At 41.9% G+C, this 27,082-nt stretch overlaps 2 protein-coding genes across 10 annotated transcripts in view; both read left to right on the forward strand.

The window, feature by feature from the left end:
* Positions 1 to 3,800, forward strand: part of LOC106584498 (sodium- and chloride-dependent GABA transporter 2) — a 57,737-nt gene extending 53,937 nt beyond the window's left edge. The window contains exons 12-15 of the mRNA XM_014169873.2: positions 402 to 504; positions 833 to 933; positions 1,198 to 1,368; positions 1,534 to 3,800. Coding sequence (XP_014025348.1) covers positions 402 to 504; positions 833 to 933; positions 1,198 to 1,368; positions 1,534 to 1,698 — 540 coding nt within the window. The 3' untranslated portion in view covers positions 1,699 to 3,800. The remainder of the gene's footprint in view (positions 1 to 401; positions 505 to 832; positions 934 to 1,197; positions 1,369 to 1,533) is intronic.
* A 2,526-nt stretch (positions 3,801 to 6,326) lies between these two features.
* The window catches only part of LOC106584500 (protein MON2 homolog), a 62,092-nt gene continuing 41,336 nt past the window's right edge, over positions 6,327 to 27,082 (forward strand). For 7 of the 9 annotated variants that reach the window (XM_014169876.2, XM_014169879.2, XM_014169878.2 and 4 more), the window contains exons 1-3: positions 6,327 to 6,801; positions 23,769 to 23,832; positions 24,050 to 24,177. In XM_014169876.2, coding sequence (XP_014025351.1) covers positions 6,694 to 6,801; positions 23,769 to 23,832; positions 24,050 to 24,177 — 300 coding nt within the window. In that variant the 5' untranslated portion in view covers positions 6,327 to 6,693. The remainder of the gene's footprint in view (positions 6,802 to 23,768; positions 23,833 to 24,049; positions 24,178 to 27,082) is intronic. The other 2 variants (XM_014169882.2, XM_014169884.2) reach the window with 1 other exon arrangement.

Here is a 27,082-nt window from a genome sequence, read left to right on the forward strand (position 1 = left end):
GCACAGTGGCAGGAACTTTCACCTGTCTTCATAAACAAAAATGAAATCTCAAAGGCTTTCATTTAGGGCTTTGAGTTTCTGGTCACGTATTGAAAGTTACTACACCTGCTAAAAAAGAGCCATTCGACCATAGGATACTGACATCAGGAATACAATTAGCTCCTTTTGGGGAACATTCAGTCTGTGTATGAAGTTGAGCCTCTCTAATGTGTGCTCTATAATGTATATTGCTACATACATCATATACGGTATTAGAGGCTAAACTTCATGATCAGAATGAATGTTCCCCAAAAAGAGCTATATGTTTTCTTGCATCTGCATGTTGCTCTACGTGTGGCCTTGATAAAACAGAGAGAGTGTCCCTAGCTGCCTGCCGTAACATAACACATGTTTTTCTCCAGGGAGGCATGTACGTCTTCCAACTCTTTGACTACTATGCTGCCAGTGGGATGTGCCTGCTCTTTGTGGCTGTCTTTGAGACAGTTTGCATTGCTTGGATTTATGGTGAGTGTTTAGCCAAGTTATATGGGTATGTGTTGAGGGGGGCATTAGCACGACAAATGGGGTATTTTAATTGAAGACATAAGCACTGTTCATCCATCCTCTGGGCTCCAGCAGTAGTCTTCTCTCCGTAGAACTGAAATGGCATCTGGGAGTGGAACAACTAACTGAATGTGATATTAATGGACCATTTTGAATACTTTTTTGATGAGACTTAGTACTATTTTGAGCAACCAGTTAGATGCCTTACAAATGAGTACTGTGGGAATGTGTATCTGTCCCTTGCTGACTCCTGTCTCACTATTCTTCTCTTTCCTCACTCTTCCTGTAGGTGCTGACCGTTTCTATGACAACATTGAGGACATGATTGGCTACCGCCCTGGGCCTATTATCAAATACTGCTGGATGTTCTTCACTCCTGCTACCTGCTTAGTGAGTCTTTTTCTTTTGAACTAAAACCCTGTTCTGTCTTTTGACTGAGGAGTGACCTCTGGTGGTTACTATTGAAAAAGCATCTACAATCGCACAGCAAGGCTCATCAAATTCACAAAGATTTTTTAGAAAGTGGTAAGATCTCAAATGAAAGCAAGTCACTATTGTTGTTTTTAAATCAACGCAAGAAAAATAGAATCAATCTAGGATGTAGCAACAGTGACTGTCAAGAAGACAGAGTTGATGGACTATTTACCTCCGCAGGGTACCTTTGCCTTCTCCCTGATCAAGTACACCCCTCTGAAGTACAACAATGAGTATGTGTACCCCTGGTGGGGCTACGGACTGGGCTGGCTCCTGGCCCTGTCCTCCATGCTCTGTGTCCCCCTCTGGGTGGTCATCAAAATGTGTTCTGTTGAAGGCACCCTGAAGGAGGTAAGTCACACACCACCCACTGTTTTCACTCCTTACCCCCACTGACTTTTTTCTCTGTTTGCTATTGTGAATTTTTTGGGCTTAAGCTTCTGTAACTTAGAAATATATACAAACCAATACAACAAACCAATCTTGTCTCGTCTATTTCCTTATGTTGTTCTGTAGCGCTTTACAATCCTGACCACACCGTCCACTGACTTACCCAAAACCAAGAAGGAGCAAGAGAAGCTGCTGGCCATCTTTGCTGCCGATGGGGACAGCCTCCGTCAGAGACACCCTCCCACCAAGGAAGGCTACTTCCCCGTCAACGAGAAGGAGTCCAACTGCTAGAGCTGGGAACGTGGACCCAGGCCTTGTGAGGTCCCATGTCCCTCCCCTTGACATGGCATCTGCCTTGGGCCCGTCCCAAACCTCTCCTCAACGATACCTCATAACTGCACAACTGCGGCCAAATGAGCACAGATGCAGAGACACTGGTGCTGCTGTGCCCTGGCTCTTTCTCTCCTGCAAGGTCTCTCATAGACAATATAGACTACTGTTTCAGGTGCTGTTGTTAAATCGTGTATGTACCGATGTTCACACACGCAATGCTACTGGCTCTTCCATCTACACTTCCATCCACGGGACAGTTGCTCTCCACCTCTGCCTCACACGGTTGCCTGATCAACCAGGAACTCTAGCTGGGTTGTGCTGATTTAGTTCGCCAATGACGAAGTTTAGCAGACATTGAAATGGTGTGATTCAGTGATTTGTTATATGTCCATTGTGGTTGAGACTTGAGAATGTTTGTCTGATGATCACATCTGCTTTCTAAGGATGTGTTTTTTTGTTTTCCTTTTTTTCATGGACATCTCTGACTTAGTTGAAAGGACTGCTTCATACAGCACATCGTAACAATGCTTTACAACCTAATCGCTCCGTCTGTCCTCCCTCTGCCATGTTCTCATGTAGGGTTGCTCCTGATTTCTATTCAGCTGTGAGAGACACTGTGATTAGGTATTGTTTTAGTGCATTATGTTGAACTTGCTACAGTCATATCAGTTGATATAGTAAATACATCAATCTAATCAATATGTTTTTTCATTTACCCAGATATGCTAAACCTTAGCTGACAACATTTTTAGACGACAAATAAAGGAATCCGATAACCACATGCCAACTAAAAGCACCATGTCATTGTGGTTACAAGAAGCAATGCAGAATTGAACAATTCAATGTATAATTATTTTGCCTCCGAATACTATGATTTTAGATTCATATATTGGCAAGTGCCAATATGTTACACACAACCTATACAGTTTAATATCCAGATTTATGTCAGAAGAATTGCATCAAAAATACATCTGAAGCCCAAGTGTCTGTCTCTATTATAGTAACCTAGCATAGCAGGAGTAAAAGAAACCTGTAGAAAACAGACTGAATAGGCTTTGCTTGGCTAAGGTTGTTGTTTGAGTTTAGGATTAAGTCAGACATACTGTAAATGTATTGCTTTGATTCAAAAGCTTACTTGGACATATAATCATTGTGTATTAGCATTTTAATCATACCCACTGGGCACAGACGCCAGTTCAACGCCTAGTTTTGATTTACATTTTGTTGAGTTGTCAACTAACGTGAATTCAACATGAAATCAACAACAATTTTCAACATGTCAAAGGATTTAGGTTCAAAGTTGGGTGAAAAAAAGACAAAATGCCCCTACGTGGATTACTTTTTTCAAATCCAATACATTTTCCTCATTGATTTAACATCATCACATACATTTTGGGGGTTGAAAAGAGTTTTTTGCCCAGTGGGTAGTCCTATGTTAGGTTTTTTAAGGACTTTGAAATGTAAAACCAGGAGATTTGCATTGCTCTCATCCTTGGTTAGATTTTTTTTTAAACTGTATACAATCGTATATATATATATATATATATATACACGATTGTATACAGTTATATATATATATTTCTAAACTGTATATCAAGTCCAAAATGTGATAAAGCACATGATAAACATAGTTTAAAAACTAGTGAAAGTATGGATTGTGTTCAATATATTTTTGTTGTACAGAATTGTGGCATTTGAAATCATTGTACAGTACACTACACTATACCATCATAGCGAGCAGCTTAGAAGTGAGAAGCTGGAGGGAAAGAGTTTTCCGGTAATACTGAACTTGAGTTTCATACCTTTTACCTTGGAAAAATGAAATGTCTCGGAAAGTCTGTTATTTGCTTATATTGTGGTCTATTCATTAATTCATTATATCATCATCTACTTTGCCATATCATACAATAACAACTTTGAAAAGTATAAGCTCTTACACTTCCAGTATGTGTTTGTCAGTATTGCCAATGACAGTGAAGTGCAAAGCTGAATACCGTTCACATGTATTACAACTGACATTGTAAAATAAAAACATTTATATTAAAAGTTGTAAAAAATTGTGTCATACCATGTCATTCTTTTCCACCAAGATTTCTGAAGACTGTTCCATGACAGACAGACAGACAGACAGACAGACAGACAGACAGAAAGAGAGAAAGAGAGAAAGAGAGAAAGAGAGAAAGAGAGAGAGACTGTATGTATCCTGATGGCCAGCAGATGGAAGCAGAGTATTATCATCAAAAGGCATGAGTATGTCAGTAACCCAACTTAAATTATTTCAAGCCATGTGTGTGCTGTAGGCCTTTAAAATATGTCATGCTACAGTATGTGTTTACTATTGAGCACATACAGGTAACTGCAAAAATAAAGGAAACACCAACATAACGTTTCTTAATGGGGCGTTGGGCCACCACGAACTGCCAGAACAGCTTCAATGTGCCTTGGCATAGATTCTACAAGTTTCTGGAGCTCTATTGGAGGGATGCGACATCATTCTTCCATGATAAATTCTCCATAATTTTTTGTTTGGTTGATGATTGTCGAAGCACTGTCTCAGGTGCCGCTCCAGAATCACCTATAAGTGTTCAATTGGGTTGAGATCTGGTGACTGAGAGAGAGAGACCAACCCACTTTCAACCCTATGCTCCTTTGAGACCCCTCTTCCAACATCACTGAGTTATCTTCTTCTAACCATGGTACCCACAATAATAAGCAACTGGGCATTTTTATACATCACACTAATACACTCCTTTGAGACCCCTCTTCCAACATCACTGAGTTATCTTCTTCTAACCATGGTACCCACAATAATAAGCAACTGGGCATTTTTATACATCACACTAAGCAAATCAAATCAAATTTGATTTGTCATATACACATGGTTAGCAGATGTTAATGCGAGTGTGGCGAAATGCTTGTGCTTCTAGTTCCGACCATGCAGTAATATCTAACAAGTAATCTAACCTAACAATTTCACAACAACTACCTTATACACACAAGTGTAAAGGAATGAATTAGAATATGTACATAAAAATATATGAATGAGCGATGGCCAAACGGCATAGGCAAGATGCAGTAGATGGTATAGAGTACAGTATATACATATGAGATGAGTAATGTAGGGTATGCAAACATTATATAAAGTAGCATTGTTTAAAGTGGCTAGTGATACATTTATTACATACATTTTTTCATTATTAAAGTGGCTAGAGATTTGAGTCAGTATGTTGGCAGCAGCCACTCAATGTTAGTGATGGCTGTTTAACAGTCTGATGGCCTTGAGATAGAAGCTGTTTTTCAGTCTCTCGGTCCCCGCTTTGATGCACCTGTACTGACCTCGCCTTCTGGATGATAGCGGGGTGAACAGGCAGTGGCTCGGGTGGTTGTTGTCCTTGATGATCTTTTTGGCCTTCCTGTGACATCGGGTGGTGTAGGTGTCCTGGAGGGCAGGTAGTTTGCCCCCGGTAATGCGTTGTGCAGACCTCACTACCCTCTGGAGGGCCTTACGGTTGTGGGCGGAGCTGTTGCCGTACCAGGCGGTGATACAGCCTGACAGGATGCTCTCGATTGTGCATCTGTAAAAGTTTGTGAGTGTTTTTAGTGACAAGCCAAATTTCTTCAGCCTCTTGAGGTTGAAGAGGCACGAAGCATCGTTACCCATCGCGCCACAAAAGCCGCGGCCCTTGCAACGCAAGGGGAAACCCTACTTCAAGTCTCAGAGCGAGTGACGTCACCGATTGAAATGCTACTAGCGCACCACCGCTAACTAACTAGCCATTTCACATCGGTTACACGAGGGCCCTCACCTCCTCCCTGTAGGCCATCTCGTCGTTGTTGATAATCAAGCCTACCACTGTAGTGTCGTCTGCAAACTTGATGATTGAGTTGGAGGCGTGCATGGCCACGCAGTCATGGGTGAACAGGGAGTACAAGAGAGGGCTGAGAACACACTCTTGTGGGGCCCCAGTGTTGAGGATCAGCGGGGTGGAGATGTTGTTACCTGCCCTCACCACTTGGGGGCGGCCCGTCAGGAAGTCCAGGACCCAGTTACCCAGGGTCTCGAGCTTAATGACGAGTTTGGAGGGTACTATGGTGTTAAATGCTGAGCTGTAGTTGATTAACAGCATTCTTACATAGGTATTCCTCTTGTCCAGATGGGTTAGGGCAGTGTGATTGCGATTGAGTCATATATGGCATGATGGAGTGTTAATTATGTAATTAACTCAGGAACCACACCTGTGTGGAAGCACCTGCTTTCAATATACTTTGTATCACTCATTGTTCCCTCATTTATTTTGTACATTGCCTTACAAAATACTACATTACTTTGTTTGTATTAATCCACTAGAGGACGCTGGAATCATTCTGCTGGAATCCGGCCATGTTTACGGTAGTGCAAGTGACGTGTCAATGGGATGATCTCAAATGTCTTCTCACGTCCTCGCTACTCCTCTGCTTCTCAAAAGCCATTGGATGAGAAAGCCAGAGGTCCAGCCCCTCTGACCTTCTTCTCCAATAGGTTTTGAGAAGGGGACGATGAGCGAGGAGAGAGGCGCAAGGAGAATACAATTGAGATCTTCCCAATGTCTACCAAAGCATTGTGGGATTGAAACGGTGCTTGCAGTGGTGACTGCTGGAGCTGTAAGAACTACGGGTGAAACTGAGAAATTTTAACCATATAAATGTCACTAGAATTGTGCTAGTGATGATAATATATGACAACACCGTCTAGGCTTTTTTGTTGTGGACAAGCTTATGCACGTGTCATCCCTTCCATTCTGTATGGGCAAAGTAGAAAACTGGAATATTGACTTGTGTCAGTGGACGCTTGCTGAGGTCCATACCGTTTTTCGTTTTCAAAGGGGCTGAATAAGTAGGCCGGGGACCAGTATCTTACGATTGCATTTGTTATTATTTCAAGATTTGATATTTGGGTCGAATACATAATCCAAAATGTCGACTAGTAGCCCCGAAGCGGTGAAGAAATTACTCGAGAACATGCAGACGGATCTGCGGTCCCTGTCCATGGAATGCAAGAAGAAATTCCCCCCAGTCAAAGAGGTAGTTATGGCTGTCTGACGTTATAGCTAGCAATTCCTCTTTTGCTTTCGCTCAGTTTAACTCTACTGTGTGTTGGGTTGTTTTGCCACCTCACAACTGATTATACATTTCAATGCAACTGCTGATGTTGCGATGCGAGCGCTCGCGACATGTATCAGAAATAGGAAGTCTAAATTGATCCTTGTGACGTTTCAATCTGACGTCACTTAATTGAAGTAGACATTTAAAACTGATTGGGTTAGGTAAGTGTTATTGTTAGTGTTTACCATCAGAAATAATAGAGTGATACCCAGTTGTGAAGGCTGCATGGATGCTAGCCAGCAGATCCGTCCTGCTTGTTTACATCTGCACTAGGGTCAGACAGCATTCCTGTGTATATGAAGACACCACGGAGCCGGCACAAGCTATGGCTCGGAAAATGTACCTCAATCCAGGGATGAGAAATGCGTTGTACTCCGAATCGTCCCATTATTCCAACTGTTACATCACGAAGATTGAAAGACTACTAGTTTTCTGGAAAACTGGCATTTTCATCCTCATACTAGGTAACAGCAGCCATTTTGGAATGGCAGTGTCAGCCAATCAGCTCCTTTGTTGTTCAACCATACATGCGTTCCATAATGGCTGCTGTTCACTGCTAGCTAGCATGAGGATGAAGTCAGCAGTTTACTTAAACTAGCACTTGTTCAATCTTCTCAGTTTAACACTTCATTTGGGATAATGGACAAATTGGAGTACAACGCATTTCTCATCCCTGGATTGAGGTACGTTTTCCGAGCCATATCTCGCACCGGCTTCGCGGTGTCTTAATAAACACAGGAATGCTGTACGACCCTAGTGCAGCTGTAAGCAAGCGGGTTGGAACTGCTGGCTACATGGATGCCAAAGATTTTTATAACTAAGCCAAAGATTTTGGGATGCTTTTCCAAGGTGTAGGTGTAAACAGTAGCCAGTTGTCAAATACTGACTTTACATTCTGTGATGGGACGTCCATTGTTTCGTCCATTGTTTTGTGTGGATGTCAGTATCAGCTTTTTCACAATTTTGAGCTTCAATGATAAGCCAAAGATTTTGCGATGCTTTTCCAAGGTGTAGGTGTAAACAGTAGCCAGTTGTCAAATACTGACTTTACATTCTGTGATGGGACGTCCATTGTTTCGTCCATTGTTTTGTGTGGATGTCAGTATCAGCTTTTTCACAATTTTGAGCTTCAATGATTTTCAAAATGAAGATGCTTAGTGTTGCCACTGCATTGGTCAGAAATGCTACATCCCAAGTGTTGTGATTAATGGCAGAATGTTTATATTCCGGGTTAAACTGCTGACAATTTGTGAACTTCGTGGTTCGCTGAATTTTTCGTGCAGTGTGAACATCCAACGGAACTCAGACCCCTCAAAGGAGCCCCTGAAGCTAACCGAACTGAAACCATCTCAAGAGGTGGTCTAAGTTCGGTTTGCTTGGCTTGAATTGCACAGTCTGGTTGACTTTTTTTTAGGGGAATGTGAACACAAAGCTCCCCAGGTTGGCTTATCATTAATCCCACACCACGCACTAGACTACTGCAACACAATTGCCCCTGCCATAACCCAGCACATTGGTGCCACGAAAGAGAGATGTTGATGTCCAGGTTTGCGGAAAAAAACTTGCCTTTTTTGGATATTAATTAGCAATTGTCAAGGATCCACAAAAATGTCATACATACATACATACATACATACATACATACATACATACATACATACAAAAGTATGTGGACACCATTCAAATTAGTGGATTTGGCTGTTTCAGCCACACCCGTTGCTGACAGATGTATAAAATTGAGCACACAGCCATGCAATCTCCATAGACAAACATTGGCAGTAGAATTGCCTTACTGAAGAGCTCAGTGACTTTCAATGTTGCACCCTCATAGGACGCCACCTTTCCAACAAGTCAGTTCGTCTAATTTTGCCCTGCTAGAGCTGCCCCGGTCAACTTTAAGTACTCTTATTGTGAAGTGGAAACATCAAGGAGCAACAACAGCTCAGCCACGAAGTGGTAGGCCACACAACCTCACAGAACTTGACTGCCGAGTGCTGTGGTGCGTAAAAATTGTCCGTCCTCGGTTGCAACACTCACTACCAAGTTCCAAACTGCTTCTGGTTTCAATGGCTGAGCATCGACACACAAGCCTAAGAACACCATGCACAATGCCAAGAGTCTGCTGGAGTTGTGTAAACCGCCATTGGACTCTGGAGCAGTGGAAACGCGTTCTCTGGAGTGATGAATCATGCGTCACCATCTGGCAGCCCGACGGACAAATCTGGGTTTGGAGGATGCCAGGAGAACGTTACCTGCCTGACTGAATAGTGCTAACTGTAAAGTTTGGTGGAGGAGGAATAATGGTCTGGGGCTGTTTTTCATGGTTCCAATGAAGGGAAATCTTAACGCTGCAGCATACAATGTCATTCTAGACAATTCTGTGCTTCCAACTTTGTGGCAACAGTTAGGGAAAGGCCCTTTCCTCTTTCAGCATGACACTGCCCCTGTGCACAAAGCGAGGTCCATACAGAAATGGTTTGTCGTGATCGGTGTGGAAGAACTTGACTGGCCTGCACAGAGCCCTGACCTCAACCCCACTGAACACCTTTGGGATGAATTGGAACGCCGACTCCGAGCCAGGCCTAATCGCCCAACATCGATGCCCGACCTCACTAATGCTCGTGGCTGAATGGAGCAAGTCACCGCAGCATTGTTCCAAAATCTAGTGGAACGCCCAGAAGAGTGGAGGAGCAAAGGGGGAACCAACTCTATATTAAGGCCCATGATTTTGGAATGGGATGTTCGACGAGCATACCTTTTGTAGTATGTGTTTTTAGCCTACTGACACAATGTTCAGATTATTTGTTTGCAATATGTGATCTTTATGCTAAGAGAGGTTCATAAGCTGTTTATCGTTTGTGGGGTTTGAATAGTGTGAGAAGACACCATATTTGGTTGGAATTGCAACTAAGGGTACAAAATCAATGCAAGTTCTTAGGCAGTAGCTTACATTGGGTGTACAATTTTCAGTTACAGCATTATTTAATCTGCAGTATCCCTCTGCTATTTATTCTGTTCATATTATCTTCTGATTATAATTATTAGGTCATATTTTAACTAAATGCAATGTATTAGCTTCCAAAATGTAAGTAGGTATATTTAGCTGTCTGATACGTTCTGATCAAATGTCTTGCCCTGCACTTTGTAAAAACCAAGAGTGCATTGAGGTAATGTTGGAAAAATATCCTGGTTCCTTTTTCTAAAGAGCAATGTGAATGCAAAGAGGACTCGAACCAGGAAATAGGTGAAGTGAACTGGCAAATGAGTTGAGTCCTTATTCAAAAGTAAGGTTAGTGCGAATAGAAAAATAACTGAGTTCACTTTAAAAAGGACTGAGATCAGTTCTTTTTAAGAGGACTATATGTGAAAACAACTATGATGCCTGGTCTACTTCATCTAGCTAAATATTTTCCATATGGGATGAAAGATTTGCCTTTCAAACTGAGAATACTGCTATCTAGCCTTCCTCTCTAAACTAGCTAGAGATAAGCTGCTCCAATTTCCAGATGTCGATCTCACAAACTGTCCAAGGTTAAGCTGATGCAGTTTTTCAGTAGAAATTGGAATGATGCTCTTTTTTTTATTGCATCTAGCTTACATGCTGAGTACTGACTATTTTACCACAGGTGCTTGGACTACACCTTGTATTCATTGCATCAATTGGCTTAGCATGAGAACAATACTGCGGAGGTTATGTTCGTGCATTGTGTTTTACAGTAAAAATGCCTGAAGCATTGCCACAAGCATTAGCCTAGTCCTCTGGTAAGCCAAATGCAGACACTTGTTTACATGATGTCACTTTGCCTTCTGGAACATGTGAACTTTCATGTGCCTTAACTTCTCTAGGGCCGGCGGGACGAAATCGTCCCACCTACGTAACAGCCAGTGGAATCCTGTGGCGCGTTATTCAAATACCTTAGAAATGCTATTACTTCAATTTCTCAAACATATGACTGTTTTTCACCATTTTAAAGACAAGACTCGTTAATCTAACCACAATGTCCGATTTCAAAAAGGCTTTACAACGAAAGCAAAACATTAGATTGTCAGCAGAGTACCCAGCCAGAAATAATCAGACACCCATTTTTCAAGCTAGCATATAATGTCACAAAAACCCAGAAGACAGCTAAATGCAGCACTAACCTTTGATGATCTTCATCAGATGACACACCTAGGACATTGTTATACAATACATGCATGTTTTGTTCAATCAAGTTCATATTTATATAAAAAAACAGCTTTTTACATTAGCATGTGACGTTCAGAACTAGCAAACTAGCATTAACTTCCGGTGAATTTACAAAAAATTGTGTAAATTACTCACGATAAACGTTCACAAAAAGCATAACAATTATTTTAAGAATTATAGATACAGAACTCCTCTATGCACTCTATGTCCGATTTTAAAATAGCTTTTCGGTGAAAGCACATTTTTGCAATATTCTCAGTAGATAGCCCGGCATCACAGGGCTAGCTATTTAGACACCCAGCAAGTTTAGCACTCACCAAAGTCAGATTTACTATAAGAAAAATGTTATTAACTTTGGTGTTCTTCGTCAGAATGCACTCCCAGGACTTCTACTTCAATAACAAATGTTGGTTTGGTCCCAAATAATCCATTGTTATATCCAAACAGCGGCGTTTTGTTCGTGCGTGCAAGACACTATCCGAAAGGGTAAAGAAGGGTGACGAGCACGGCGCATTTCGTGACAAAACAATTCTAAATATTCCATTACCGTACTTCGAAGCATGTCAACCGCTGTTTAAAATCAATTTTTATGCCATTTTTCTCGTAAAAAAGCGATAATATTCCGACCGGGAATCTGCGTTTAGGTAAAAAGAGGAAAGAAAATAAAGCACGGGGTCGACTCGTGCACGCGCCTAAGCCCATTGTCTCTGATTGGCCACTTGCCAAAAGCGTAAATGTGTTTCAGCCTGGGGCTGCCTCGATATCATTCAGCTTTTTCCCGGGCTCTGAGAGCCTATGGGAGCCGTAGGAAGTGTCACGTTACAGCAAAGATCCTCAGTCTTCAATAAAAAGAGCCAAGATGAACAACAACTTGTCAGACAGGCCACTTCCTGTTCAGAATCTTCTCAGGTTTTTGCCTGCCATATGAGTTCTGTTATACTCAAAGACACCATTCAAACAGTTTTAGAAACTTTAGGGTGTTTTCTATCCAAAGCCAATAATTATATGCATATTCTAGTTACTGGGCAGGAGTAGTAACCAGATTAAATCGGGTACGTTTTTTTATCCGGCCGTGTCAATAGTGCCCCCTACCCCCAACAGGTTAACAACAAACGTGTATGCAATCTGTAAATACAAATAAAATTGTTAAATTACATGACTAGTTGGTTTAACCATGGAAAAAGCCAGCAACCTTCCCACTAGCCATGATTGGCTGAGATAATGAGTGGGCTGGACATGCTGAGAGATGAGTTCATATGGTCTGCCATGTAACACGCTTCTGTCTATAGCATGAGCTCGTCAGTGTGTGTAGGTAATCCTTTCTAACGCGGCTTTTTTGAAAGATATCACATAGTAGATCTGCATGAGTGTTAATATCCACTTTCTGGAAGACCGAGTTTTGAAATCAGTGGAATTAGAGTATGACAGCTAAGGCGTTTGATTGCAAATATACAGACAGAGTAGAAAAGAGAATACACAGAAAGCTGTTGTAATCCGGAGACAGGTGTTTTTACATCTTCAAAATAAGAGGTAACATGGCATCCGTGACAGAGCGGGAATAGCGTGCGTCCATCCATGTATATGGGTAAGATAGTCTAGCTAGCTACAGTTTCAGATATTACACATTTCTAATTTTGTCAGAAAGTCGTTTTCATTTCAAGTTAGTGTACTGTTAGCTAGCTAGCTAACATTAGCTGGCTGGCTTGCTAGCTACGTTATGTGTGTGATCTGTGTAGTAATATTATTTGTATCTCAGAGCCGATTGTAGGCTAGCTAACATTGAACCTGGTTGGTTGGCTACCTGCAGATTCATGCAGGGTAGTAAGGTTATCAGTTGGGATTATGGTTTATTCTTTTGCTAGCTAGCTACATGTCTAAACTAACCAGCTCTGCTAGGGCGAGTAAAATGGTCAGTGAGCTGTTCTCTCATTTGTCTCTGGAAGTAGCTAGCCAACGTTAGCCAGTTAGCTTAGGTGCTTGTTGTTAGGTCAGAACACTCTGATCAACCCTACTCCTTGGCCGGAGCATCCAGTGTGCGCTCTGAAAGCTCAGAGCGAAACGCTCTGAATTTACGAATGGACAATCTGACAATGCTCTTAGTTTACGAATGCCCAGAGCACACTCTGGCACTCCAGATTACATTTACAAACACACCCATAGTATAATCAGCTTTTAGTCTTGAAATCTTTGGTTGTTTAGTACATGGCCTCACATGTGAATCCTTAAAGAGATGGGTGGGGCTAAAGCTTAAGAGGGTGTGAATGATGCTGAATGTGTGTAGACAAAAGAGCTCTCCAGTAAGTGTACCAATTCTACAACTTGATGGGAGTCCACCTGTGGTAAATCCAATTTATTGGACATGATTTGGAAAGGCACACACCTCTCTATATAAGGTCCCACAGTTGACAGTGCATGCCAGAGCAAAAACCAAGCCATGAGGTTGAAGGAATTGTCCTTAGAGCTCCCAAACAGGACTGAGCAATCAGGGGAGAAGGGCCTTGGTCAGGGAGGTGACCAAGAACCCAATGTTCACTCTGGCAGACCTCCAGAGTTCCTCTGTGGAGATGGGAGAAACTTCCAGAAGGACAACCATCTCTGCAGCACTCCATCGATCAGGCCTTTATGGTAGAGTGGCCAGACGGAAGCCATTCCTCAGTAAAAGGCACATGACAGCCCACTTGGAGTTTGCCAAAAGGCACCTAAAGAACTCTCAGACCATGAGAAACAAGATTCTCAAATCTGATGAAACCAAGATGGCCTGAATGCCAAGTGTCTTGTCTGGAGGAAACCTTGCACCATCCCTACGGTGCAGCATGTGGATGGCAGCATCATGCTGTGGGGATGTTTTTCAGCAGCAGGGACTGGGAGACTAGTCGGTATCAAGGGAAAGATGAACGGAGCAAAGTACAGAGATCCTTGATGAAACCTGCTCTAGAACGCTCAGAGTCTGACTGGGGGGGAAGGTTCACCTTCCAACAGGACAACGACCCTAACCACACAGCCAAGACAATGCAGGAGTGGCTTTAGGACATTTCCAGTCCAGACCCTGGACTTGAACCTGATCGAACATCTCTGGAGATACCTGAAAATAGCTGTGTAGCAATGCTCCCCATCCAACCTGATAGAGCTTGAGAGGATCCGCACAGAAGAATGGGAGAAACTCCCCAAATACAGGTGTGACAAGCTTGTAGTGTCATACCCAAGAAGACTCGAGGCTGTAATCGCTGCCAAAGGTGCTTCAACAAGTACTGAGTAAAGGGTCTGAATACTTATGTAAATGGAATATTTATGTTTTTAAATTGTAATACGTTTGCAAACATTTCTAAAAACCTGTTTTTGCTTGGTCATTATGGTGTATTGTTTGTCGATTTCATGAGGGGGATAAAATAATTTCATCCATTTTAGAATAAGGCTCTAACGTAACAAAATGTTAAGTCAAGGGGTGTGAATACTTTCCAAATGCCCTGTATGTTTTAGTGCAATGTACCAAATTCCTGTATCGCAAAAATCAAGTATATATCTATATATGTTTTTTAATGAGTGTCTTTTTGGTCTCGTCTCCTTTGCTCCTTATGTGCTGTGTGCACTCTGCACCTTCCTACCCCCCCTCCCCCCTCAACACCAGGGCTGTAACGTAACAAAATGTGGAAAAAGTCAAGGGGTCTGAATACTTTCCGAATGCACTGTACATTGAAGTTAATCAAATTAATTTGATTTATCACCCAGCCCTAGATGCAGGGTGGTATACTGCTGTAGGCCTAGCTGTCAGAGAAATGATGCCGTCTCAGTCAGTCTCCACATTTGAGATGACTTCTCCTTTATGCTGAGCCTGTGCTCTTTCGGCCTCCACTCCAGACAGCAGGCAGGTATAACTCTGGCTGGCTTTGTTAGTTTCTCCTCAGATGTAGTCACACAGAAAGACTCAGCACTGCTCTGGGGACGATACCTCTTCAGCAGGGATAGGCAACTGCCGCAGCCTTTTGTAGGCCCGCGGACCAATTAACAACATTTAATAAAAAAATGTAAGATGGGGGTGGGGCTCAGTGGGGGTCGCAACATACTGTTGAGAGTTAGAATACAAGCTGCAATTTAGAAATTTGGTTGTGCATCAGCAGTCACTCAATTAGCCGATGTCAGCAAAAAATATATATAAGTTAGTCTAGCAGCCAGCTATCTAAGCATGGTCGGATTACTGACCGAAGTGGGGACCATTGATCATCAGTTATCACATTAAAAACTGCAAACATTTTCCTCCACCCAATGGCAGAATATGTAGAATTTAAGTCAGGGCAATATGATATCTATCATATCACCGTATTTCATTTTTGTTTTCACGATATTTCATGTTTTTTCAATAATACAAGTTCTACATTTGCTTTGAGTAATGCATTACCCCAGGGTGGGGGGACATACAATCTAAGTGATTTTGATTATTTTATAATGTTCAAATAATCTTCAACCCTAAATAATTTTCTGCATTAATTTGAGATCATTTCCACACTGCCACATACAGTGGCAATAAAAAGTATGTGAACCCTTTGGAATTACCTGGATTTCTACATAAATTGGTCATCAAATTTGATATTATCTTCATCTAAGTCACAACAATAGACAAACACAGTCTGCTTAAACTAATAACACACAAATTATTGTATTTTTCTTGTCTATATTGAATACATAATTCAGTGTTGGTTGGAAAAAGTATCTGGACCCCTAGGCTAATGACTTCTCTAAAGCTAATTGGAGTCAGGAGTCAGTTAACCTGGAGACCAATGAGACGAGATTGGAGATGTTGGTTAGAGCTGCCTTGCCCTAAAAAAACTTAAACACTCACAAAATGTGAGTTTGCTATTCACAAGAAGCATTGCCTGATGTGAACCATTCCTCGAACAAAAGAGATCTCAGAAGACCTAAGATTAAGAATTGTTGACTTGCATAAAGCTGGAAAGGGTTACAAAAGTATTTCTAAAAGCCTTGATGTTCATCAGTCCATGGTAAGACAAATTGTCTATAATTTGAGAAAGTTCAGCACTGTTGCTACTCTCCCTAGGAGTGGCCGTCCTGCAAAGATGACTGCAAAAGCACAACACAGAATGCTCAATGAGGTTTAGAAGAATCCTAGTGTCAGCTAAAGACAGAAATCTCTGGAATATGCTAACATCTCTGTTGACGAGTCTACAATACGTAAAACGCTAAACGAGAATGGTGTTCATGGGAGGACACCACGGAAGAAGCCACTGCTGTCCAAAAAAAACCCATTGCTGAATGTCTGAAGTTTACAAAAGTGCACCTGGCAAAATATTCTGTGGACAGATGAAACTACAGTTGAGTTGTTTGGAAGGAACACACAACCCTATGTGTGGAGAAAAAAAGGCATAGCACACCAAATTCAAAACCTCATCCCAACTGTAAAGTATGGTGGAGGGAGCATCATGGTTTGGGGCTGCTTTGCTGCTTCAGGGCCTGGACAGCTTGCTATCTTCGACGGAAAAATGAATTCACAAGTTTATCAAGACATTTTGCAGAAGCATGTTAGGCTATCTGTCCGCCAATTTGAAGCTCAACAGAATTTGGGTGATGCAACATGACAACGACCCAAAACACAGAAGTAAATCAACAACAGAATGTCTTCAACAGAAGAAAATGCGCCTTCTGGAGTGGCCCAGTCAGAGTCCTGACATCAACCTGATTGAGATCCTGTGGCATGACCTCGAGAGCAGTTCACACCAGACATCCTAAGAATATTGCTGAACTGAAACCGTTTTGTAAAGAGGAATAGTCCAAAATGCTTCCTGACTGCTGTGCAGGTCTGATCCGCAACTACAGAAAATGTTTGGATGAGGTTATTGCTGCCAAAGGAGGGTCAACCAGTTATTAAATCCAAGGGTTCACATACTTTTCCCACCCTGCACTGTGAATGTTTACACGGTGTGTTCAATAAAGACATGAAAACGTATCATTGTTTGTGTGTTATTAGTTTAAGCAGATTGTGTTTGTCTATTGTTGTGACCTAGATGAAGATCAGATCAAATTTTATGACCAATTTATGTGGAAATCCAGGTATTTCCAAAGGGTTCACATACTTTTTCTTGTCACTGTAGGGCTGCACGATATGGGCAAAACATCTAGATCTTATTTTTAACCAAATGCATCAATTGCGATTTGACTTGACTTGGAAATCAGTACATTTTAAATAAATAAATTAAACCCTAATCTATGGATTTTCCATGACTGTGCATACAGATATGCATATGTTGGTTACAGATACCTTAAATGGGTGTGAATCAGAAAAGCAGTCAGTATCTGGTGTGACCATTTGCCTCATGCAGCGCAACATCTCCTTCGCATAGAGTTGATCAGGCTGTTTTTTGTTGCCTGTGGAATGTTGTCCCACTTCTCTTCAATAGCTGTGTGAAGTTGCTGTATATTGGTGGGAACTGGAACATGCTGTCATACACATCTATCCAGAGCATCCCAAACATGCTCAATGGGTCACATGTCTGGTGAGTATGCAGGCCATGGAAGAACTGGGACATCAGCTTCCAGGAATTGTGTACAGATCCTTGTGACATGGGGCCGTGCATTATCATGCTGAAATATGAGGTGATGGCGGCGGATGAATGGTACGACAATGGGCCTCATTATCTCATCACGGTATCACAGTTCATTCAAATTGCCATTGATAAAATGCAATTGTGTTCGTTATCCATAGCTTATGCCTGCCCATACCAAAACCCCACGCCACCATGGGGCACTCTGTTAACAATGTTGACATCAGCAAACCGCTCGCCCACAAGACTCCATACATGTGGTCTGCAGTTGTGAGGCCAATTGGATGTACTGCCATATTCTCTAAAACGAAGGAGGCGGCTTATGGTAGAGAAATTAACATTCAATTTTCTGGCAACAGCTCGGGTGGACATTTCTGCAGTCAGCATGCCCATTGCACACTCCCTCAGCTTGAAACACTTCCGGCATTGTGTTACAACAATGCTGCACATTTTAATGTGACCTTTCATTGTCCCCAGCACAAGATGCACCTGTTTAATGATCATGCTGTTTAATCAGCTTCTAGATATGCCACAGCTGGATGGATGGATTATCTTGGCAAAGGAGAAATGCTCACTAACGGATGTAAACATATTTTAGAGAAAAAGCTTTTTGTGCATATGGAACATTTCTGGGACCTTTTGTTTCAGCTCATGAAACATGGGACCAACACTTTACATGTTGCGTTTTTATACTTTTGTTGAGTATAAATCAAAACACTTGGGTGAACTGTTGGCTCGTGGAAAATAAATGATTAGTCTATTGTTAGTTAATAGTGGGCACTTTGAAAACAGTGTTTGACATGACAGCAAATTAAAATGGCAGGGAAGAGTTATTGTGACAGGGTAGGAAGCAAAGTGTTGGTCAGTATTTCCTTAGCGATATCATGTAGCTAACATATTCATGCTTCGCCTATTCCTCTTTGATTTAGAAGATACTGTCGCACAAACAACATGCTGATTTAGGCCTACACAATCACTGGTATCAGGCTGTATAGCTAGCTGCGTTTGCTCAGTACATTTATTAGCTAGTTAGCAAGCCAGCTAACTAGCGATTGGCATTATCGGCTAACACGACTTAGCCACAACTTGCTACGAAAAAACAAACTAGCTGTTTGCAGATGTAAGAAACACAAACTAATAGTATAGAACGCTTGTGGATTTATATTAAGAATCAAAGTGGAAACAGTATCGTAGTCATCAACATTGTTGGATGTGCTTCATTGACCATGTAGACTAAACACAGGTGTCTCGTGGTCGAGTAATAACAGATGCACTCTTTGAGTGACAGGGTGGGCTAGGTCTGTAGAAAGCGGCATGCCGAGAGAGAAGGGGAGAGACCGGAGTAAACTATACAAATGAACATTACGCCGTGTGTATCACATTTAACAAACCTAACATTCAAATACCATTATAGAAGGTCAAGTAAAAACCAAAACCGGTCCATGCATCAATATATAGTCAAATACGGTACACCTCCCAGCCCTAGTAGAATTGCAGGAAATTAGCTGTAAAACTGCACATTTGTCTCTCCGCCCAATGACAAAATTAGTAGAATTGCATGAAATTAACTTACATTTTTTGTCTTCGCTGTCACGAGGGGGGGCTGCTAAAATGTTTTGCTCAAGGTGTGGGGGGGTATGGATGCAGGTACGCAGACCCACGAGCCACTGATGCACCTCACTTGACTTTTTTTTTTGGGCCCCTGTAGAATCTGGCTATACTTAGCCTGTCCTTTGCTGGGCTTTCTAAGTAGTCTGTTTTACATTTTGATCAACATATCTGAATTATCTTACATTACTATGGGAAATGAGAATGTCAGTTGTGCCCTTGTCTTTTTTTTCTTCTCTCTTTTCACTCATATAGCCAGGTACTAGACACCTCCTTGACCAGTCTTGCACACCCCTCTCCCATTCATTTACCTATTTTACTGCAGTGCAGCTGTTTTCTCTCAGGTTTGTCTGGGTTAAGGGCTGAGAAGAATCCTGTAGATTTTTCTACATCACAGCTTCACGCTCAAGACCTTTCCTTCTATTGAGTGGCAGCCAGCTAAATCAGTGGGAGCTTCTCTGTTGTTCTGTGGTCGCAGGTCTCTCTGTTGAGGCGTTACAGTGTTTGTCGACTGTCTGTGAAACGTGGCTCCTCCTTCATACCCTGCCTGTATGGCTGACTTTGCCACACAGGTGTCATACAGTCTGAAGAAATAACAAGCTGAAAAGCAGAAACTTAAGTAGAACTGACAGAAGTTGAGACTAAGGTTTGGATTAATTGAATAAGCCCCTTCAATGTAGGCTATGCAGCAGCAGAATCAATGCGAAAATCTGCATGGATTCTTCTGAGACAGCCTATATGCGGCTGAGACAGCCTATATGCGGCTGAACAAATAATGCTGGGCTTTAGAAGTAGTGAGTTTGCATTCAGGCTGGTTCCCAACTTCATGAATAATTCTCCCCTAGGATAAAACATGTAGTGAAGTTAGGCCTACGAGTGTGACCTGGTCCTTCCACTATTTGTCTTCATGCTGCTGTAGTGTGGATGAACCTTCGCATTCAGTGGCTTCATATGCCCTTCACAGTGCGTTTCTCAGAAATAGTTCTAAACTGCCAGCTTGTAATTTTGACTCATACTGATTCAGACTGAAGCTTCTCAGTTCTATTGTAAAGGGGAAGAAAGTCATGCAGTGTCAGGCCTTTTTGGGTTCAGTTAGCATTTTACTGGATAAGAGTGTGGGTGGGTAGGGTGGACTTGGTACAGAAAGACTACTGACTGAGCTAGCATGAATAGACTGGAGTGGTTTCATACAGTGGCTGGTCTGTCTGATGACCTGAATGACTCTCAGCAGATCCATTCCACTCTCATCACAAACATGAAGAACGAGGAAATGAAGCCAGTTATTTCAAATGTGAAAGTGTGAGGATGGATAAGCATCAATAGGCTAGGCTAAATGTTGCCCTCTCCTATTGATAAATCCTCTCTCCATTGACCATTTCAAGGTTTTCCATGTGCATTTAGTTGGCTTAGGACCTATGTAGGGACAGGACAGTGAGTGGTTTTCCATGTGCATGTCATCAGGTCTAAACACTCAGCCTTGACAGTGCAGTGTTATCCATGTTCAGGTTGGTAAGAACAGAACAGAAGGACACATGGTTTCACTCAAGGTTGAACATAGGAAATCCCAGCAATCTGCTTCTGATTCAAGGCTCTCGGACATGCTTTATTATGTTATGTGACCAATTGATGCCAGTTATTGTGTTTGTAGGCAGTGGAGTGCAATGATCTTGTTGGCATTTCTTTACTTAAGGTTTCTGTAGGCAGTTCAGCATTTACCTGGATTCTAAAATCCACTTGATTCTATAGCAATATGATATAGCAATATGAACTAAATAATTGTATTTAATAACAAGGCAATTTCAGTATTGCCGTCATGATCATCAGCAGAATTAGGCTTATCCTTGTTGATAGTATTATTCATAAAGCCCAGGCTATATCTTCAACATTGTAAATAAGCTGTTTCCTTAAAGACCATGGACCATCCCTTATGGTCTCATCTTTAATCATCATCACCACTATCATCTTCCTTCCACAATAGGCTCCCATTCACATTGCATACTGGGTCCATTCACTGTGGCTCCTCTGAGCCCTGCTAGTGCTAGGCCTACCTAACCATAATGGCTGCTGTGTAAGGAGGGTTGGAGAAGGACCTTTTTTTTAAGGTTATTTATAACAAAGCGTTAACACAGCGTTGCCTTTTGCTCAACAGCACTGTGGCGAAATTCACTTGGAATGAATGTCAGTTGTGTGCCACAATCGTATACAGCCAAACAAGGAACATCAATGGAAAATATAGGCCTAGTAGCCTTGTATATGTTCAGTTCTAGAGAGTGCTTATGGTCAACCTGTTATGTGTGGCGCGAACCCAAGTGCCAAGAAACACTAACTTCATTAGCCATGGGGCATTTCCATGGTAAGAGTCATGCTGAGACTCAGTTTTGTCACTTTAAAATGTATGTCAAACAAAAACCAATGATTGCAAAGTTAAGCAATCCATACAACTCTATGCACAAGGACTACTTTTTTTAACAGTTTACTTGAACAGTGCAGATGCAACGTTTTGTTACAGAATGACAGTTTGTGCTGTCATTCTGTTACCAAACTTTGCATCCGCACTGTTCTTCAAGTAAATGTGTTTTTGTAACATTTTCTGTGGAAATTGTTAAAAGTAGTCCTTGTGCAGAGTTGTATGATTTTGTTTATTGGTTTCTGTTTGATGTACATTTTAAAGTGAGAATTGTGAGTCTCAGCATCACTCTGTTATTGTGGAATTGTACCAAGATAACAAGAGTAACATCATGATGAGAGCCTCCGCACCAAAGCTGCTGCCTATCAACGACACCTAGAATAAGAAAGCCAACGGCCCTTTCCCCCAACACAGACTTTGTCTGTTTGTGGAGGCCTAACCTTGTTTGTGCTAGAGAGATGTTCTCAACAACAACAATGTATGTCACCCTCCCTGCCTCCCATTTTGAATAAGAGCAACAGCCAAAAAGAAAGGAGGACCAAGGCACTCTTCATATCATTAAAATGCCTTTGTTTGTATGGCATGTTCAATGGAAACACAGATGAATAACTGTGTTTGGGCTGCATGACCTTTGTCAGGGAATACCAATTAGTTGTCTTCACTGTTCTTCGTAGCTTCTAGGGCTATATTGATATCTTCGTCTCCATCAGCAGGATCGGAACAATTATTAGAACAAGTTCTGTGTGATTTTAATGCCCTGTTAAAGCCCTCCGCCTCCCTCCACACTGAGGACAAAGGAGAGGAGGGAGACTTGCATTTCTCTAGATTATCTTTAAGTCGCTGTGTGGGGTTACGATAGGGCCTGTACTTCTACACAGTTTGGCCCAGTCCACACTCTGCAGTATTAAGGCCCTGTTGCCAGGTAACCAAGAGGTTCAAGAGGTTGCATACTGTCCAATTGACTCCCACCTCTGTGCGGCCTTGTTGCAGGTCAAATGAAATATGAAGTGATGACTGTATACCAGGTCAAACACAGCAGCACAGCAGGTCTGGTTAGAACATCAATAACAGGAAGTGTTTCTCACCCAGGCAGTCTTCCTACGTGATTATACGTCACACGAAGAGGGGTTGACTGGTGGTTGTTATTCATATCAAATGAATTACCTGCTGGAGTGTTGCACACTGTTCTTCAGCTAGACCCTTTGTGGTCACATTTTAACTGGAAGAAACCCTGCTAAGCTGTGTGTGTTTTCAGTACTAGAACAGGTTGTCTTGTGCTCACACCAATCCAATATTTCTTCACTTTAGCTTGGAACAACAATTGTGGGACAGGAATTGCCAGGAAACAATTTGACACTGACAGTATGTTTATGTAGGCAATAGGAAAAGAAGTGGAGGGTGCTCAACCAATGGGAGTCGAGGTACAACCCAAAAATGTTAATCATCATTGAAAAGGAAAAGAAATGTCGCTCACCATTTTAAATATTTATTGTTTTATTCAAGCAAGGTTAAAAGTTGTTCTGATAAAGGCCATTGAGGGCTGAAATGTTAATCTTTTAACCTTTTCTATGTAGGTTATAGGCCCAGTCTGTGTCACCGTGCACAGTCAGGTGTTAAGGATCTGCTTGTTGTTGTGGTTGGTTTCTTACTTAACGGCATTGTTGGTTAAGGGCTCGTGAGTAAGCATTTCACGGTATAGTCTACACTTGTTGTATTCGGCACATATGACAAATAAAAATGTATTTCTGTTTGAGTTGTTTTATTCGATTTGAGTTAGGGATGGGAGAAAAAGAACGATGGAGAGGGAGAATATCTTGACAAAGCTGCAGCTGCTGTAGAGCGATAGAGACCTCTGTAGACTGCTGAAAGCACAGCATGATCTCACTATGTCAGGCAACAGAGCTCCACACAAGAGAAATCACTATGGCTCCCAGTGTCTCCTCTCAGGTAACTCAAGGTGAACTGATTAGTGTGTCTGGCCACGAGGATCATTAATAAGGACATGGAGACGTCTACCTCAGTTATAACTGTGCATATAGAGGTGGTAACGCATCGTCAGCTGTCTTATCATAAGGAATGTATAGGTACACTACATGTAAACTTAATGTGTCTCTGTTCTGTGCTTTTCTAGGCTGCTGAGTCTGGGATAGTCAAGATCAAGACCATCGCCGCGAGGAATTCAGACATCTTGGCAAGTGAGTGATTGAGGGAGGGGACACTCTTATGCCTTGTGTGTGTTTGTTTGTGAGCGATGTTTTGGCTGAGCCAATCACATACAGAACAGTGATTAGACCTCATTAAAACAAGCAAAGGAAAGGGGGATGCATTCTAACAGAGTAGTCCTATTGTTGATGTTTGTTTTAGAACAGCCATCTGTGTTAACTGCATGCCCATGTATTGTCTCCTCCTTAGCTCTGAAGGACAACAGCTCGGAGGTAGTGCAGCCGTTCCTGATGGGCTGTGGCACCAAGGAGCCCAAGATCACCCAGCTGTGTCTGGCTGCTATCCAGAGACTCATGTCCCACGAGGTGGTGTCTGAGGTGAGGAACAAAAGACTGATATGCTTTTATTGTAAGGAAATTGGTCTGGATGTAAGGCATCCATTTGAAGTCAGGGCAGGGCGAGAACATTATGATGATCCTGTCAGGGCTTCTACTACTTTACATTCAGTAGTGCCAGTATCTCTCACTGAGAGGGTGAGAGATCTACTTTAGGCATCACATTGCAGTGCAAAGCCTCATCTCTGTAGAACCGCTTGCTGCACCTCAACATGGAGCCCAGGCTATTGTGACTGGCCCTTTTAACCACTACACCTCAACATAGAACCCAGGCTATTGTGAGTGGCCCTTTTAACCACTACACCTCAACATAGAACACAGGCTATTGTGACTGGCCCTTTAACCACTACACCTCAACATAGAACCCAGGCTATTCTGACTGGGCCTTTAACCACTACACCTCAACATAGAATCCAGGCTATTGTGACTGGCCCTTTAACCACTACACCTCAACATAGAACCCAGGCTATTGTGACTGGCCTTCCCTGACCATGGCCTTGATCTGCCTGGTGTTAGCAGGGACACCTTGGCTGACCACTGACCACCTAGCCAGCCAGGCCTACTGTGTGAATAAGAACACCCTGGCTAATTCACTCCCTGCCTGACTGAATGTGTACACCCTGCCTTCCTGATTGGCTGGCTGACTGACTGTGTACAGCCTGACTGGCTGGCTGGTTGTGTTTACATGATATCAGCAGGCTCCCTGCTTGTAGCCTTTCAACAGAGGCTTTCTGCCACGCTCCAGCGCCTCCCCTCTATCTCTGTCTGTCTGTAAGCCGAGGGCTTAACTACTGGGATGGGGAAGAGGAACAAAGCTACCACGATATTGATTCAATGAGTGAAAAGTGTCAGTTTTGCCTTCTGAAGGACAGGTTCTTTCTTCAAACTCAACTTCCCCCAGTTTCACTGGTTTTGTACGAGTTCTGCTGAGTTGTTCTGACCTCAGGAAGTGACACGAGGACAATGGCTCAATCCCAATACCCCCGCCTTAGCTCTCCCCCTCGTTTTCGAGTGTCCCTCAGTGGGGGAGTGGCACTCAAACAGAGCAACTAGAGGTAGGGAGAGATGAATAACCCTAGGGAATGGGACATCACTCAGGTACATCAGAAGCCGCTGAAGGATAGACTACCACGCAATTCATTGACGTCGAGCCTTGTTTTTCACTGTACTGGCGGCGGTAATAGCTTTCCTTATATTTCTCATGCAACAAATACGTACAGTACTTACCAAATGATAACAGCCAAATAACAATGTGCCCATAATGTACCAATCCTCTGGTTGTGGTTCAATGTGGAGTAGTACTGAAGTCAGGACTTTCATTCCATAATAGCAGTTTGACATGTAACAGCCGCATTTCCCTTCACTCAGTCATTTTCTGCATTTTCTTGGGGATTAAAGATGAATCATTAACCAGTGGAAGCATTGTAAAAAGGTTTAAACCACTGTTCTGAACTAATATTTAGTTAGAGGTGGGGGATATCTAGCTGCACAACATTTTTAACCAACCGATCTCATGGAACTATATTTAACTATACTGTACATTTTCGTTATAGTCCTTCAAATACTTGTATTAATTAAAACACAGAGATGCATAATCACCCTACAGTTTTCTTAATCTGAGCCGAAAGGTAATTTCAGAATCACCCAAGTTTGGTAGCCTACGCTGTTGAATGCTCTTTCTGACCATGGGCATGGTTGTTCATGTAGTGGTTACAATGCATCTCTGATGAAACGCTCTCATAAAAGGTCTGTGGTAAAGACACAGGAGAAAATGAGTTTGGTGTAGGGATGGACAGAATTTTCACATGCAAAGCTGATTGGATATAACGTTTTGATTTATTGAAATATCAGCCTCAATTTTTTTTCATTTTTGAGGGCTACTAATTGGGGACATTTACTGCGACAGCTGTAGTCAGGGACAGGCACTAAATTGGCCACTTATTTTATCCTCTACTCACAATAAGCAAGAAAATACTTAAAACCTCTGAAGGATCGGAACCTTTTTTTTAAATTTTTGCCTAAAATGACACAAAAATCTAACTGCCTGTTAGCATGGATATGCATATTCTTGATACCATTTGAAAGGAAACAATTTGAAGTTTGTGGGAATGTGAAATTACTGTAGGACAATATAATACATTAGATCTGGTAAAAGATAATACAAAGAAAAAAATTTGTTTTTTTTTGTTTGTTTTTTGGTTCCATCTTTTGAAATGCAAGAGAAATGCCAATATATGACTTAGGAATCTAGGCGCAATTTAGATTTTGGCCACTAGATGGCAGCAGTGTATGTGCAAAGCTTTAAACTGATCCAATGAACCATTGTATTTCTGTTCAAAATGTTGTATCAAGACTGCCCAAATGTGCCTAATTGGATTATTAATACATTTTCAAGTTCATAACTGTGCACTCTCCTCAAACAATAGCATGGCATTTCACCGTAATAGCTACTGTAAATTGGACAGTGCAGTTAGATTAACAATAATTTAAGCTTTCTGCCTATATCAGATATGTCTATGTAGAGGTTAAATACGTTATTTCAGCTGCATTGCATGTGCATATACTGTAGTGTACAGTGCCTTCAGAAAGTATTCACACCCCTTGACTTTTTCTACATTTTGTTGTTACAGCCTGAATTTTAAATTGTTTAAATTGAAATGTTTCGTCACTGGCCTACACACAATACCCCATAATGTCAAAGTGGAATTATGTTTATAGAATTTTTTTGGTAATTAATTAAATATGAAATGTCTTGAGTCAATAAGTATTCAACGCAGGCTTGCATTATGGCAAGCCTAAATAAGTTCAGTAGTAAAAATATGCTTAACAAGTCACATAATATGTTGCCTGGACTCACTCAGTGTGTGATAATAGTGTATAACATGAT

Source organism: Salmo salar, chromosome ssa23 (assembly GCF_905237065.1).
Source record: "Salmo salar chromosome ssa23, Ssal_v3.1, whole genome shotgun sequence".
In the NCBI taxonomy this organism is placed as follows: domain Eukaryota; kingdom Metazoa; phylum Chordata; class Actinopteri; order Salmoniformes; family Salmonidae; genus Salmo; species Salmo salar.